Here is a 15,404-nt window from a genome sequence, read left to right as displayed (position 1 = left end):
ATCCAATAATATAATCTATATGACTAAAATGGAATCTGTATGCAATCAATAAAACCTAAACAGTACGATTCTAACTTGGTACACAACACTATAACACTGGTGCCTGCTAAAAATGTTAATATTTGAAGGACAATAAACATAGTTTTAGTCCAAAAAAATGTTTATAGGAAGATAATTATTATTGTAAACTAACCTTTTTTATGGATGAAAATGGTAGGTACCTATCTCATTTTTGGAGAAAAATGAACTCACTTTACAAAATAGTCTCCTAAACCTTGATCGGTAGGTGCTCTTACTCGAATTACTTCCCATTGGATAAGTAGGTACCTAATGCCTATGATTCTGTATAGATTATTATAAATTAAAATAATGATGAAAAATGTTAAATCCCTAAGATCAATATTATTTGACTCATACCAAGGTACCTATAACCATTGATTAAATATAATATATTGTATACCTATTACCTACGTATATTGAATCAATACTATAACCAAAATCAAAAAGGAAAAATGGTCATTTTTAGTTATGTTTCGTAAAAACTTGAACATGAAATGTTTATAAACAGAAATTGTATACCTATATAATGTTTTTTCGATATTTTTAAAATGACAAGAACTACTTATAAAGAACTTCACATTTTATTTTATGGCTTTGCCGACCGAAAAAAAATATATAAAATTGGCTATGGATAAAATTTACCTAAATAATAAGTCTAAATTACCAACGGGATTGTTTACAAGTGGCTGTCACTCGGCGGTCGTCTTATTCACCACCGATAGTGATTTTATCGACTACAGATGAACAAATGAACAATTGATAGCCGTCGAACGATTATGGTGAATAGGACGTCTGGATTATAAAGACATTTAAAAGATAAAGATCTAACTACTGTCGGCTAAGTTCTGACTGTTCTGAGAAATTACTTCTGAAATAATGACGGCCGATTCGCAGCACATCCTGTCGATTTCACTGCATATCTGACCAATACACCGGAACTGCAAATGCATGGTTGAGCTGTTGAGCAATATGCCCGTCGAGATTTCGACGCCGCATAAGTGTAGTATGCGATCTCCAAAACGCGAGATTTCTTCCCGTTGACACTACAGTACTACACTGACATTTGCGCAAGTGTTGGACTTTGGTGCTGTTATCGCCTGACTTCGATAGATAGGTAGGTACGACGTTCTTTCTGTGTCAATCCTCGAAACGTGTACGAAAATTTGCTAAATCGCGTTTGTGTGAGCATACAGTAGATATATATTAATAAATGGACAGCGATTGGCAAATTCAACTTTATTTTGTACAGTTTATTTTTCTTATCAATCACATCTACAAACTTAAATATTGATTTTAAACAATATCATATTGTAGTATAAAACTTATTATAAATATTACCTAGCTATAGAAGTGCGTGTGGTGTTCAAAGAATGTGATTAACAAATCTGTACATATTAGAATATTGATTACATTTTTTTTTTTAATTTTTAAATTTAACCACTTATAGTACAATAATACTTTTTGTTACGGTGTGTTATTGATAAGACGGATAAATGAATGTTTAAATGTACAGGAACAAGGTAATTATTTTTTGTATGCAAAAAAAATGTATACAAATAATAAACCACAATACATAAAATCAATAAATCATGTATCTAAAACACGTATTATAATTCAATACAAAAATGTTGACACATAAGTAGATGAAGAAAAATGATATACAGTACAACAAAAGATTTGTTTTGCTTTTTTTTTTTGCAAATCAGAATGAAGCACCACAATTTTGTCTAGTTTAATTAGCAATTTTTTTGTTTTCGTACAACAAAATATAAAATACTAAATTCCTAAAACAATCCATAGAAAAATTACTAATATTATTTTTCGGTAAAAAAAAAATAATAATAATAATATTAAACATATAAATGTACAAGTAATTTTGTTCATGATCCTATAACTTGGATTTAAAAACAATGTAATTAATTTTATAAATATAAAAATTATGGACTAATAATATTGTTTATTTGCAATTTAAACTAATAACAAATTAAAATAAATAATTTAAAGTATAAAATAATCATATATTTATATTGAATAATTATAATTTATCAGTTAACATAAAATAATAAATGTGAGCTTTCAAAACACAAAGAATATACATATTAATGTTTTCTAAGTGACAATTGTAATATATATTATTATAGATTTGTTCATAAATTTCTGTTTCACAGCTCAAATCCATTTGAGTACACAGGGCATCATAGGAAACAATATTAAATGTGTAAAATGGCCTCTAGTGTTTTGATAAAAAAAAAAAATAATAATAATAATAATAAATCTTATAGTGCACAAGCACATTAATAAAAGGTAAAAAACTACATGAAAAGTATTAAAAATACATTAGTGTCGAGGATTAATATTTTTCTATATAATATACCACACTTGGTAATCAAGTCTTTTTGTTTTGAAGCAATAATATTATTATATGTATAAACATATAACCTAATAAAATTATATATAGATATAAATTTGTATACATAATATAACTTGGTAATAAATTGTAAGCTGTTACATTTTAGATGGTTTCCAGATAGCTTGGTCCGTTTAAATGTACTTATTGGCCATTAATGTTAATCATTATGTTTTATCATTAATTACAAATTTATATTACTCTGATTATAATTGATTTACCAATTGGCCATGCCAGGTTTGTTGAGGGTCATGAAATATATCTGACAACATGACCCACCTTTAGCTGACGAAAAGAATACCTGAAAAAAAAAAGTTTTTAAATATTGACTTAAAAATTATAGATTAATCTTAATATTAACATTGTTATATAAGTGGTGATTATTAAATAAGAACCTAATGAAATCACATTTTTACATCACACATTCTTTTTTTGACCCTCAGACATATTAATATCAATAGAAATTAGAATGTATTTTTTTTAGACTAAGCAATAAATTTTAACTCATTTTTTTTGTTTATTCAAAATTAAATAATAGCATAAAACTATTAAACTACAAACTAAATTATTTATATTTCAATATTTCAAGACTTTTAAGAAATATTATTTGTTTATGAAATTAATATCAAAAATAAAATATATATATATAACAATAACAAACACGGAAAAACAGTTATGAAAAAAATTAAATAAATAAATACAGGTTTATAAAAAAATTGACAAAATTAACATACCTTATCATTTCGTTCACAAAGAAACTTTAACCTCTGTGCTTTTTTGTGCATGAATACACCATCCAAATGACCAGTTTCTACACTTCGTATTTCAATTGCTTTATTTCCCCAACCCATTATTTGGCCAGTTCCAATATATGCAACTGATGTAGGCATCTCACCCCATTGTAATAATATATTCTTTGACGTCTATAAATTTTCAGTTATAACAAACAATTAAATAAATACAAAGATTATAAATATTAAATAGTTACCTTTCCATAAGTATTTACATAGACACCCTCATTGTCAAAACATAACAGCAATTGTAACCCATTAGAGTTTGGTAACACAACAATACAATGTGGCGCAATAGCTCCTTGAGTCTAGTAATTGTAACATAAAAAACATTAATAAAATGCATGGTTAGAAGTTGTAAAAGTCAAATAAAACACTTACATGTTTAGGTAAGTATACATCATACACAGAGGCCGAGTCAAGATCTACAGCATGGAATCCATCAGCTGAACCATAGATAACCTTAAGTCGTGCTCCTTCTTCAATTGTTAAATCTACTAGAAGGGGTCGATGAGCAAGGTCTCCAAAGGACTAAAAATAAGTTTTACAAAATTATTAAAATGTAAAAGTAAATACAAAGTGACAATAACATTATACCTTGAAAGCCATAAATTTATGATATGGTTTAGGAGCCCATGCATAGATCTCAATGCTGTCTTTGAGTGCTATCACTAAGAATTTTATACGTTCATACTTTACAATGCAGAAGTGTACAGCACCTTGTAAATCACCAACATTTATCCAACCATTTCTACGTTCAACTTGCTGTATACATGACAAAAAAAAAACAAGTGTTAATTATAAATGAACTTATATGGAATAAAACAATTACTGTAATTATCACGTATGTGCACAACACAAGTAACTCACTCCATCTGTTCTAAGAATTTTAGATTTCAGCCAAGATAAATAATAGACTCTAACACGGTTTTTCTTGCCAGAAACAGTTACTAAAATATTTTGGCCTTCCAGTACTTCCATTTGTTGGAATCGTCTCCTAGAAATAAGTTGGTACACTTTACCTTGACCACTTCTGTCTAACAACATAAGTCCAGTTTCTGTACCAATTAACAGGTTAACTCCTAAAGATAAAAATTAATTAAAATATTTGAAAATAATGTATCATAAATAAACATAAATATATCTACATACCCCATAATGCTGCACAAAGTATTTCAGAATTGAAACGTTTCTTGTATTTACGTATTTCAGGTGTTTCAGATGCTAAATCATGAACAGTTGGTGTAACATTAACGTTAACATGTGACTCACGACGACCCGGTCCTTGTGAACTTGTACTAGTACCAGTACCACCAGCTCCAAAACCAAATGTAAGGAATGAACGTTGTTTCTGTATTAAGGAATAAGTTTTAGATATTGCATTTTGGTACTGAAACAAATAACAAATTAACCTTTAGCAATTTTATTTAGATTAACAAATAATAAATTAAGTGTCTTCTAATACCAACAGCCACTTTTGTAAGTATTATATTTACATTTTACATACAAAATGTTAATAGCTGTTGATAAAAAAATCATTAAGTTTAATTACACTTACTTTTAAAAAATGTAGACATGATATTTGAGTTAATGATGTTAATGGACATAAAACAAAATCAAATAAGATTAGTTATTATTTTAAAACAATACTAATTATACAGTTAAAATAATTAAATGTCAATATTTAAAATAAATTGATAATGCATAGACATGTATTTTAGTAATGTGATTATTTACCTCTTCACTATTGCTTTTGTCTAGTCTTTGACTTGGTGTACCAGGACTAGATGAAGCCTAGAAAAATAAAATAAAGAAACAATGTTAAAAATATCTTTAATACACATCTTATGTTTATTCAACAACAAAACCTGAGAGAGTAGATCTGGTAAAACTGAACTTGTCCTAGAACTTGATCCGCCTGATATGTCATGTCTATGGAAATCACTACGGCGTTCATCACGATTCTACAAGTTTAAATATTTCATCATATTAATTATTCTAAAAAATGTATTTTACATATTAAGACACATTTTTGTAATTTTGCATTAGTTAGGTTATTCAGCGTGTATTAGTTGTGAACAATTTTTAGCGTTTATTAGGCTCAACCGATATGAGCTAGTTATTCCCATGAAATATTATCATTTATGCCAATGATTAAAACATAAATATCTTTAAATACTTACCTAATTTACTCTAAATGTATAAATATAAGTTATTTATAAATATCTGTATGAAACTGCTTTGCCATTACTAATCCTCTCTCTTCGTTGTATTTACTTTTATATGTTTTGTTTTATAATTATCATCAATATAATAATATACCTAAACCTAGATGCCTAACTATTTACAAGATGCTAATTTGTACACAAATCATGCAACACAAACACAAAATTTCATTACATGCACACAACACAAACGCATTTATATATTAAATATAGCATACACCATTCAAACTCTTATTTTTTTAATAATTTAATAATTTAAATGATCAACATTTTAAACCAAGATTATAGGAAAAAAACCAATTCCAAATTCATTCTTGCGTATTCCAAAATATATACACAATAGGTATTGGTTTTTAGGTGCAAATTGTTTTCTTATTTTCAGAAAATTATTTAGAGATGTGCAATGATATAAACATTAAGTCAAATTAAATTGTTTAGAATTCGATCTTAGTAAAAAAATTAATTAATTAATTTGCATCATTATTGCTAATGAAATGAATACCAAATTTAATACTTATAGGAGATTCAAAATTGTAGATGTTATAGAGTATTTTATTCAACTCAAAACATAAATAATTAATTTATAAATTCCTCTATTTTATAAGCTGAAGTGTATTCTAAGTAACTAATATACACATATTTGAAAATTAAATTTTGATTAAACATTTGATAAATTGTAAAAATATCAAAAAGACAACAAATTATAATTAATATTTTTCATACATAAAATCGAACATTTAAACACCAATGAGTATAAAGTTAAATCTGATTTTTTTTTTTTAATTATATCGAAGCACATCACTAACAATCAGTTAGTATTTGTTTTTACCGAAAATATTGACCAGGATAAATTGGTTTAAAGTCATGCAATTTTCACAAATACCACTGACCACTGACCAGTCATAACACCATAATGTACAAAATTAATATCATCTAACATGTTATTAGACTCTTTGGACATGATGATCAACAGTGATATCAATGAAATTAATAAATGACATAAACCTAATCATCCTCTATATATATATATATATATGAGGTGTCTATACACTAAGTACCTATTATCCTTAGTAGTGATTGAGACACCTGATATGTGTATTATTAGCGACAACGCGTATTAAAGTAAAACACATGGCATGAAATATAAACCTTTACTTTTCTATCTCTAACCTGATTAGTTTCATTGGTAAATCCATTATCTTGACCATTACTCTTCTTGTTACTATTAGCACTTCCTCGTGAAAACCTGGGATCATTATCTAAACGTCTGTTTTCTAACAACGGTCTGATAAATCTTTGACGATTGGTTTGCAATACTATATCACCATCAGTTCTTTCTCGCCTTGGCCTAGTTGGTTTCCATGGTTTTTTTAACGAATCAGTTCGTTCCAAAGATTTTTTACTAACATCAGAACTTCTTCTCTGTTGAATATCAGAACGTCTTCCATCAAGAAACATAGCAGAATGACGAGCTGATGGTACAAAAAAGTCTGTATTCTCTCGTCTGAACACGTTGGGTATAAATTTGGAATGGCCAGATGATTCTGAACCATTACGATTATGTTGTGGCATTCGTCTAGGTACCGATGATACCTGTTCTTTGGCTTTTTGCTGAGAATTTTTTTCTGTTATATTATTTGATTTATGAAAAAATCGCGCAAAATCCCAGTCCTTCAGCAATTTTTGTTCATCAATATCTACTTTCCCATCACTTGAACTTGGTTTTTGTTGCGGCAACTGGTGTAGGAATTTTTTAAAATATTAAAACAAAATAATATAATAGAAACCTAATCGTCCATAGTGCTAATAATCTTGATAATAGAACTCCAATAAAAGGTATTCAGTTCATTTGAATAATTGGTAATACAAATAATAATTTATTCGACCACTCATAGAAACAATTTTATATAACCACATCTAAAACTTAATTTTAAAATTATGTATGAAAAATATGATTTTGGAACTCCTTTTGAATTTACTTAAATGATATTTTAATAAACAAAGAGTATTTAACGTCTCATATAAATAATTGTTTTTTAACACGTAGCTACCTATACATCATAAATAAAAAATACCATGCAAATATAACTAAGCAAAAATTCAAAAAAAATTCCAAACAAAATCCAATTACATGTCATGAAATTGTATATATAAATTGATTATTTCTAATAGAAATAAATTTCAAAAAACTATATTATCTTGGTGAAAAATTTTTAATTTACTTTTATCAAAACAAATATATTGTTTATGTTATAGAAACATTTATATATTTTAATTTAAGAATAGTATCTAAAATAAGATTTAATTTATAAAAAAAATGTATTGTACTAATCCTGAATTATATTTTAAAGTATTATTAAAAATGTACTTAAAAACATATATATACATTTTTTACATTTCTGTGTAAAAAAATTAAAAAAAGTAATAAATCATTAGTTAAATATTATGAAACACTGGTCATTTATAAAAATTTACGATGGAATAAATATTAAAAATATTTAACAAAAAAAATTGCAAATGTTACATAAGTAAAAAAAAATGTATTCAATTAAAATAAAATAAGTTTTTATTTGTGTTTAATTAAAAATATTTTAAGAACTATTAAAATATCATACTTTTATGATGTGTTACGATATCATAACAAATAATGAATTTATAGTGTAAATGTATTGTCTAAAAAGTAAAATAATCTAGAATGCAATGAGATGTTGACAACAAAAACCCTACACCATTAAACTGAATCCACATACTTAATTAAATATTCTGATATATTTCATTCATATAGACTGAATATTTTGATTTAAAAACATGTTAGCTTATCAATAGTCTTATACATTACTAGCTATATTATATACTAGAATGTACAAAATATTGTAACAAATATATTTTGTTTCTCAGTGCAATGGCAATAATCTAAGGATATAAAATAGATACAAAAACAAATGTTAAATAACAAAAATGAGAATGACTTAGTGTTAAATGTGGACCCAGCTTTAGAATGTATTATTATAAATTTATTAAGATTAGATAAGTAAATTTAGATAAGCATTATATAAGTTACTATAAGTTGTTTGATCAATACATTTGTATACCTTTGGAAAAACTTTGAAGTAAACAGAATAATATTTTACAATTGGGAAACAGACATTTACATGGACCAAATTCTACCACCAAAAAAAAAAAAAAACTAATTGTTTTTACTACTTTTAAAAAATACACACTAAGTATACAAAAAGATACTTTTTTAATTTTTTTCAAGCCAAATTACTATTAGTAATTAATTAAGCAATTGAGCTAACTTCAAATTTCAAAAAATGACCCTATAGTAATATATGCTTTTAAAAAAAAACTTTTACAAAATAATGCACTTTAATGGGACATTTTATAAAATAAAAACTAGTATTAATATTTACATTTAAATTTAACATTTCTAGAATATTAATTACAAGTTAAATGAAATAAACAGATAAAGAATAATATAAAATCTCATTATTTAATAATAGAACAAATAACTGGCCAAAGAATCTTAAAGGCAAAACCATTTAAATAACATATTTTTCTTTTTCATGCTAAAAAAAATGTCAGAATGTCCCATTCTAAGCTTATATTTTTCTAAAAAAATAAATGTTTTCGATACTGCACACTATTTGTTGTTTACCAATTTGTGAAAAGTGTGATGTGGTGTGCATTAGCCTATAAAGCAAATTAAAACACTTACCCTTCTTAATACCAATGTTCTGTCTCCACTTTCTTCTTCATCAGGAGTTGGCGGAAGAGGACGATTAGGCGCACCACCAGGTCCCATAGCAGTACTAGAACTTGATGATGATCCTAAATATTAAAACAAAATCACTTAATAATATCTTATAATTTAATATGTCTAATACAACTCAGTGACTGAATTCTATTTAAAAATGAATATCATTATTTTATCATATTATTGCATAGTAATTAAAATTGAATAATTACAACAATGATAGTAATAGCATCAAATAGTATTCAGTTGTAATCTCTATGATAATTTAAGAAATTAACTAAATGATGATAATACATCACTTAAGCAGATAAATTATGTATTAAATAGAACATTACCTTCTAAATGTACAAGTCCGTTAGGATTTATATCAGCAGGTCTAAAAAGTAAAATAAAATAATTAACACAAGTTTTATTAAATTTATATGGACAACTTACAGTGGTTTAGGTGGGTCACTAGCAAGTAATGTTCCATCGTTTGGTTTTCTTCTAGGTGGTACACGGCGAGCATCATGTCTATGAGCTGTGTCATCTTCATCATCATCGTCGTCATCTTCATCTTCATCAGAAGAATCTGACTCAATTATCCCTTGTGGTATCACTTTGGCACCGCCATTTTGATGTACCTGTGACACAGAAACATCTGTCTGTCTTGCTGATGAACCACCTATTTCATTTAACTGAGCAGCCAAGACATCAAAGACCTGTATTTTTAGCCCTCTAGTTAAAATTAAACTATTTATCAAAATAACCTTACCATTGGTTGGAATACGTTTGAATTGCGCTGTGGTTGTTGCTGTTGTGGATGGAAATGTCTATCGTCACGTGGTGGTGGGGGAAGAGGTCTAGAAGGTGGATGAGGATCTGGAACAACTAATTAATCATATATATGAAATAAGATAACAATCAAAATAAGTTAAATATTATTATACCAATTAGTCTGTGAGGTATTATAGGTGGACGAGTAGGAGGACCTGGCTCTGGTATTTCTTCTCTTTCTTTACCATGTTTATCTTTACCATGAGGAGTTAAAGTTCGCCCTTCTTGAATTTGTTGGAAATTTCTCCTCAATGTATTATCACCAGGAGCTTGAATGATAGATGAATGTTGTTCGCCTGCAATATTATGGTCGTCATCTTCTTCATTTTCTGAACCACTATAACGATAGTCTTCTCTTTCAGCTAAAAATCAATAAAATTAGAATTTAAACATTATCTCAAAATATAATTCAAAATCCTTACATTTTTCTTGCTTTCGTTTTTTACACCTGTCAATATGATCTTTAAGTTGAATACGAACTTGTCTCTCTGTTGGTTGATCCCTAATATATGGGTGTTTCAAAAGCTGGTCTGTATATGGCCTTTGATGATAATCTTTAACCAACACTGTTTCTATAAAACCTATAAGAATACCATAACATTATTATTTTAATTCAGCAAAAATAATAAATAATTTTTTAAAAACTTAATCATACCATGAAACTTTTTAGCCCATTTTTTTGACTTCAATCTGGGTGGAGAGTTTCGTGGGATTAAGAATAAAGCTCTCATTGGATGAAGATCACATAAAGGTGGTTGAGATTCAGCCATTTCTAGTGCAGTAATACCTAAGAAAAACAATTTATAACATATCATACATTATTGAAAAATATAATGTTTATTTTAATTTTCTTACCTAAACTCCACAGATCACTTCTATTATCATATGTAGCATCTGGATTTTCTTCACAGGCAATAACTTCAGGAGCCATCCAGTATGGAGTACCAATAAAAGTATTACGTCGCCCAATTGTACGATCTAATTGTGCACTGACACCAAAATCAACAAGTTTAACTTCAGCATTATCAGTCAACAAAACATTTTGTCCCTTGATGTCACGATGTATAACTTTGTTTGAATGCAAATAACTGAGACCACGTAATATTTCCCGACATATGTAAGCAATCCATTCTTCTTTAAGTGACTGCCCTTTGGTTGATTTAACTAAATCGGTGACAGATCCAGCACCGCAGTATTCCATCACAAGCCATAATTGATCATCTTTGCCCGGTGGACTTTTTTTAATAAATGCGCCATAGTATGTAGCAATATTACGATGATTAGAATACTACAAAATATAAACCATTATCAGTTACAGTTTTTTATTACAGTTTATTTTAATGAGAAATTACTTTTTTCAGGACATTGATCTCTAATTTAATTTCTTCCTCTTCTTCCTTTGAAAAAAAAAAGCAAAATGACAAATTTAATACTAATTATATCCTAAAATACTGTAAAAAGTTAATTAAAAATTAAAAAACAAGTGTTTTGTTATTTGAAATACTAAAATGGATATTATACACAATATACATACTTCAGTAACATCCATAACTTTAATTGCTGCCAATTGACCAGTTTTGGTATGTCGCCCCTAAAAAAAAGAAATTTAAATGTTAAATTATGAAATACTGTTTTATTTATTTTTCTAATTTAACATAAATTAAAAGTTAATAATTTTTAATGATCCTTTATAATCAGTTTCAACTATATAATAAATCTTATTATTTTTATGTTACTTACATAATTATAATACTAATTAAGGTATAAGTAACAATTATTGGTAATATTATAAAATTACATAGGTACTTATTGGTTATCGCGACTACCATTAAAATTATAAAAAAAACTATTATAAAATGGAAAAATTGTATAAAACTATTATAAAAAATTATATAAAACTAGAAATAATTAATAATTCACTCTAGGAGAAAAATGCTCAGACATACAATTTAAAATTCCTATAAATGGACTTTCATGCTTTTGACGCCACATGAATTCAACCAAATAACTATCCAAATGTTGACGAGCGCACTGCTCGTGCACTCGTCTCACTGCTCTATGTTTTTTGTTGCGCCATTTAGAGGATCCCCATAACTTTTCGATATTCTGTGTGTGAGCACCAGTTTAAGGATCCACAAAATTATAAGTGTGGTTAACGGTTAAATGCTGAAACCCAGCATTCTGTAGTTCATCTGTTTTATAACCACGCCAACAATCAGAATAAATAATTGTACTTTGGTTTATATTATCTTTTATTGCTTGTAGCAGTGTAGACGCAGACCGATCTTTGACTTCAACTAAAAAACATTCCATCGTTTCCCGACAAATGCCTCCAAAAATCCATTGTAGAGGTAAAACTCTACCAGCATTATTTTTACGTCTTGTAAAAAGACTTTCGTCGATTTCTACTATTTTTCCTGAACCACCAATTTTCACGTTACGACTTTTTAGGCTTAAAACACATATTTCTCACATATAATTATTCCAGTCCACAGTAGTATCATAACACATATTTAACTGTGTTTAACACCATTTTAAAGAAGTCTCGCTAGGTAGTCGCCATAACCGATAAGTACCATTACTTAGGTGATGCCAATAATAAATAATATGAAATTACACGTAAGATTAATCTTAAATAAAATATCTTAAGTATACATAAAGGTTGCAGATTATACTCATTCATTTATGAGTAAATTAATTAATATTTTATAGGTACCTACCCATCTAAAGTTGTATTAAATGAATTAAAACCAAAACTTAACTTCATTAGTTTATTATATTAATATGTAACATCAAAAATATAAAAATTATAATAAGTTAAACTTTCGTGACAAGTTTTATGAATACCTATTATAATTTGTTCTAATCTACATTGATTAATTTTAAAAGAAAAAATTATTATATCATACCTAAAATATTAAGCATTTTTATTAAAGATTTTATGTGTTATAGGAGTTAAAAATATTTTACAGCAAGTAGGTAGGTACCACTATGTATATTGAAAATTAAAATTACTGATGCGTAACACATGTGATGATTCACTTAATTAAATAACATAGGCTGTTCATATAATTGGTGTGATAATAAGAGAATTATTAGGATGACCTTTATTCAAACAAGGTTCATACAACTCTCTGATGTTGATTTTCTTAAACAAATAAATCGAAATATCAAAACATTATAAAGTGCAATAATTCTTGATTGAATAAAATACATATTTTTGAATTTATAAACATGTTGCATTAAGACATTTTGTAAATTGGACAATAAAACTAGAAATGACGTTTAGATTATAATTGAAAAAATAGTGTAAAATATTTTATAGTAAAAATGAACCAATAACAATTTAACAATGTGGGCACATGATAATATTACTGCTAGAAATAATTAAGTTATAGGTATGTCACAACAATAGGTAAAATTAATATATGTTGGTGGACTTTGAAGGGTTAACAACTAATAATACCCAAAATGACATACCTTTGTCTAATATCTACAATACGGTTTCGTCAACGCTATTAACAAGACACTACAAACGACATACTGCAAGTGGATTACAGAAATTTAATCAGACCGATTACCTTTACTCGAAAATCTAATTACCGTACTTATCAATATCAATCTGTGTTAAAAATTGGAGGAACTTGAGTTAATCCGAAATTAGTCAGTCTTGAAGACACATACCAAACCAAAGACCAAAACAGAAATAGATGATTATAATATAGAGATACCACTTACCTTGTACACTTGTCCGTAGGTGCCATTGCCAACAACTTCGATAAGCTCAAATATGCCAGCCGGATCCTGGAACAAGACGAATTTTTTTTTTTTTATTAAAGTCGTTACGTTGCACTTTGCCGCAAAAAGCTGGCTAAAGGTGACGGTAAGAGCGTAGGGCGATGGACGAGGACTCACCTTTAGCGCGTTGAGATCGATGTCGTCCAGCGAACAGTTGACGCTCGGTGCCAAGTTGTGAGCCATGTTCAACATGGGTGCGGACAACCGTCGTTGACTGGATCAGAGAGATCGGACTCTGCGGCGACTGCGGTGGTCGCGCTGTGCGGGACGATTTCTACCCGTGAGGCCTCCTCCGCTCCACGCGCAGCTATTACGCGGTGTTAGTCAGACGTCCGCCGATGTGCATTGCAGTGGGTAGTCGTTGTCGACGTGCTAAAACGGTACACGCGACATGCCGACGAGTTGGCTGGCGTTGATCGTCGTCGTAACTCGTAGTATTATTATTATTATTATTACTATTACTTACTACTATTATTATTATTATTATTATTATTATTATTACTGTTATATAATATTACTGCTCAGCGTCGATTGTACATCGAAGGGTCGAAATAATAATAATAAAACGACCGAGAACTGAAGAAAAAAAAAATAATAAAAATAACGAAAACAATAACAATCGGGGAAACTCCACACCTTTCCCAGAATCACGGATCTCAATTATGGTGACGTCATCAGCTGGACGGGAGGCACTGTGACGCTGTTATCGGAGAGAATTTCGAATTCCAATCTTGGTCAAATTGACAGACCTTGATAACCGCTGTAGACACGATAATAATGTGATAACTGATAACAACCGATGATAATTTATACCTGATAACCTCCACTCCCAAATACTTTCGTTTTTTTTGTAACTAGCGGATTTTCTATGACTAAAAGAAATCTCCCACCCAATATGCATCACCAATCGAACTTATCGAACTTATTATAAAACACATTTTAAAAGAATGTAGCCAATAAAAAACAAAAAATAAAATAAAATAATTTACTAAATAGATAGTTAACTTCATGAAATTCTAAAACCTAAAATGAAGCAATTAACAAAACATAAAAAGTTTTAAACAAGCCACATAACGCTAATAATCAAACAACAACCGATAATCATTGATATCTGATAACCTCCACTCCTAAATAGGTACTTTTTATAAGACGTTTATTTTTTTATTATTTTTTTTTTATATATTAATAAGAATAACAGGTGTCATCAATGAGTGGCTTCTTACATCAAAATTCCCATGACTATATAGGTTAGGTAATCTCTTACCTCTATCATATATTCTTATTGTGTCTAAAGATACAGATTGTTTTTTACTTGTAAAAAATAAAAAATATATTAATAATAAAACAATATTATCAAATATATTGGGTAACGAATATTATAAATTTACAATTGTAATACTTGTGTAACATTAAAGATATATATAGAGTATAGACTATAGACGTCACAAAATTTATCAAATTCATACATTAATGAATAATAAAACAATTAAAAACTGTTTGATAATTATATCGTTATTATATGTTTGAATAGGTATCCAATTTTGTCAACG

General features: G+C 28.1%; 1 protein-coding gene across 5 annotated transcripts; it reads right to left on the bottom strand.

Annotated features, from left to right (window-relative positions):
* Positions 1-1,634: 1,634 nt before the first annotated feature.
* LOC132928519 (serine/threonine-protein kinase mig-15) lies at positions 1,635-14,500 on the bottom strand. 5 transcript variants are annotated; one of them, XM_060993249.1, is made up of 22 exons: positions 13,972-14,500; positions 13,795-13,860; positions 11,591-11,647; positions 11,409-11,453; positions 10,912-11,344; positions 10,712-10,843; positions 10,479-10,637; positions 10,170-10,418; positions 9,995-10,110; positions 9,676-9,941; positions 9,576-9,616; positions 9,202-9,314; positions 6,654-7,220; positions 5,127-5,222; positions 4,996-5,052; positions 4,411-4,648; positions 4,129-4,340; positions 3,856-4,023; positions 3,640-3,789; positions 3,456-3,566; positions 3,202-3,390; positions 1,635-2,768 (listed from the first exon to the last, which is right to left on the bottom strand). In XM_060993249.1, the coding sequence occupies exons 1-22, from the start codon at positions 14,044-14,046 to the stop codon at positions 2,685-2,687; spliced, it is 3,624 nt and encodes a 1,207-aa protein (XP_060849232.1). In that variant the 5' UTR covers positions 14,047-14,500; the 3' UTR covers positions 1,635-2,684. The 5 variants fall into 5 exon arrangements, with proteins under 5 accessions (XP_060849232.1, XP_060849234.1, XP_060849233.1 ...); XM_060993251.1 differs by having other exon boundaries at positions 4,411-4,609; XM_060993250.1 differs by having other exon boundaries at positions 9,676-9,917.
* Between the last annotated feature and the right edge of the window lie 904 nt (positions 14,501-15,404).

Source organism: Rhopalosiphum padi, chromosome 4, assembly GCF_020882245.1.
Source record: "Rhopalosiphum padi isolate XX-2018 chromosome 4, ASM2088224v1, whole genome shotgun sequence".
NCBI classification, from domain to species: Eukaryota; Metazoa; Arthropoda; class Insecta; order Hemiptera; family Aphididae; genus Rhopalosiphum; species Rhopalosiphum padi.
The sequence above is the reverse complement of the archived record's forward strand: the minus strand, read 5'-3'. Positions and strand labels throughout refer to the sequence as shown.

What these genes read in the sequence shown, in the direction of transcription:
- LOC132928519 (XM_060993249.1), bottom strand. Translation starts at nt 14,046, where the DNA reads ATGTTGAACATGGCTCACAACTTGGCACCGAGCGTCAACTGTTCGCTG. An exon ending in ACAAAAGCAATAGTGAAGAG is followed by an intron (nt 4,649 to 4,995) that starts GTAAATAATCAC and finishes TATTTGTTTCAG; the next exon opens with TACCAAAATGCAATATCTAA. An exon ending in ATGTAAATACTTATGGAAAG is followed by an intron (nt 3,391 to 3,455) that starts GTAACTATTTAA and finishes GAAAATTTATAG; the next exon opens with ACGTCAAAGAATATATTATT.